General features: G+C 24.0%; 1 protein-coding gene across 1 annotated transcript; it reads left to right on the top strand.

Annotated features, from left to right (window-relative positions):
• Positions 1-272: 272 nt before the first annotated feature.
• LOC105460530 (venom allergen 3-like) lies at positions 273-1,395 on the top strand (the record flags this gene model as incomplete). The annotated part of the gene is made up of 3 exons (XM_011706978.1): positions 273-458; positions 1,087-1,168; positions 1,260-1,395. Coding segments are annotated over 3 exons (404 nt in total), but the record flags the coding sequence as incomplete, so codon positions are not given.
• Positions 1,396-1,412: the final 17 nt, after the last annotated feature.

The following is a 1,412-nucleotide window of genomic DNA, read 5'->3' as shown; positions in this document are numbered from 1 at the left end:
TATTATATATATATATATATATATATATATTATATATATATATATATATATGCATATACATACATATATATCTAACATATGTATAGAAAAAGTTATTTTCTTCTCTTTTTTTCTTAACTTACGAAAAATATGTATATAGGTAATGTATAAAAAATTCTTTTATTTTCTCTAAACAAAAACTTTTATTTTTATTTTTTTTCAAATGTTATTAAGGTACTTAATAAAACGTAATCTATACATTATGTACTTAGCTAATTCTAAAAATACTGTAGTCACCAAATCCAGCGGCAGCTTGTGGATCAGCACCTATTGTTGGCTTTAGTAAGGCTGAGAAAGATGAAATAGTAAGCACGCACAACCGATTGAGACGAAAAGTCGCATCAGGCCAGGAAACCAGAGGAGCTCCAGGTCCACAACCTGCGGCAGTTAGCATGCCAGACTTAATAAGATATAATATTGTAATACATTATTAATAATAATTTAAAATATATAATAATCGAAAAAACGTTTGATAAATATTTATATTCAAATTGATTTTAAACAATTAAATTTTAGTTTAAATTTTTTAAAGAAATATAAAATTATGATTTAACTACGAAAATTTTGAAAAATTCAGTAGTTTTTTAAGATTATAATATATTTCATATTAACTAAAAATTAGTATAACAATAATTAATACTAAGCAATTTAACTAAGCAACATTAATTCAATTGATTTTAAAATGTTCTGTAAAATGTTCAAATGACAATATATGGTGCATGTCTGGTAAAGTAAGTGTATAAAGATACTATAGATTTCTTCTGACGGATATTTATTTATAACTAACCAAAAATTTCAGAATATTATTTACAATTTAATATTGTGTAAAACAAAAAGAATGTATTTGATAGAATAATAATAATATTTATACAAAATATATAACATACACAAGAGAAACTAGAATATGTGCACTATAATTTATAATATATAAAATTGTAAATTATGGAATTTTGTTACAAACTTTTATGACAGTATACAGATATATATGAAATTATAAACATAAAATTATATGCATATAAGATTACATACGTACACATATTTTGTTAGACTTGGGATGACGAAATAGCGACGATTGCACAAAGATGGGCCAATCAATGTAATTACGGTCATGACAAATGCAGAAATGTGGGTAAGTAGATTTATATAATTACGTTTATAATTGTAAATTAAATATAAAATTTATTAACCTATTTGTTAGTAAATAATGCATATCATTACAGATAGATTTCATGTTAATCAGAACATAGCCAAATCTTCCACTACGGGCAAACTGTCCGATAATTTGTCAGAAATGATTAAAAATCAATGGTACGATGAAGTAGCTAAGTTTAATAGAAATCGAGTGGGCCCATATAAGTAAGTATCTTTAATAC

The sequence above is a fragment of the Wasmannia auropunctata genome, unplaced genomic scaffold (assembly GCF_000956235.1).
Source record: "Wasmannia auropunctata unplaced genomic scaffold, wasmannia.A_1.0 LD320153.1, whole genome shotgun sequence".
NCBI lineage: Eukaryota > Metazoa > Arthropoda > Insecta > Hymenoptera > Formicidae > Wasmannia > Wasmannia auropunctata.
Note: the sequence above shows the minus strand (reverse complement) of the source record. Positions and strands in the feature narration are given on the sequence as shown.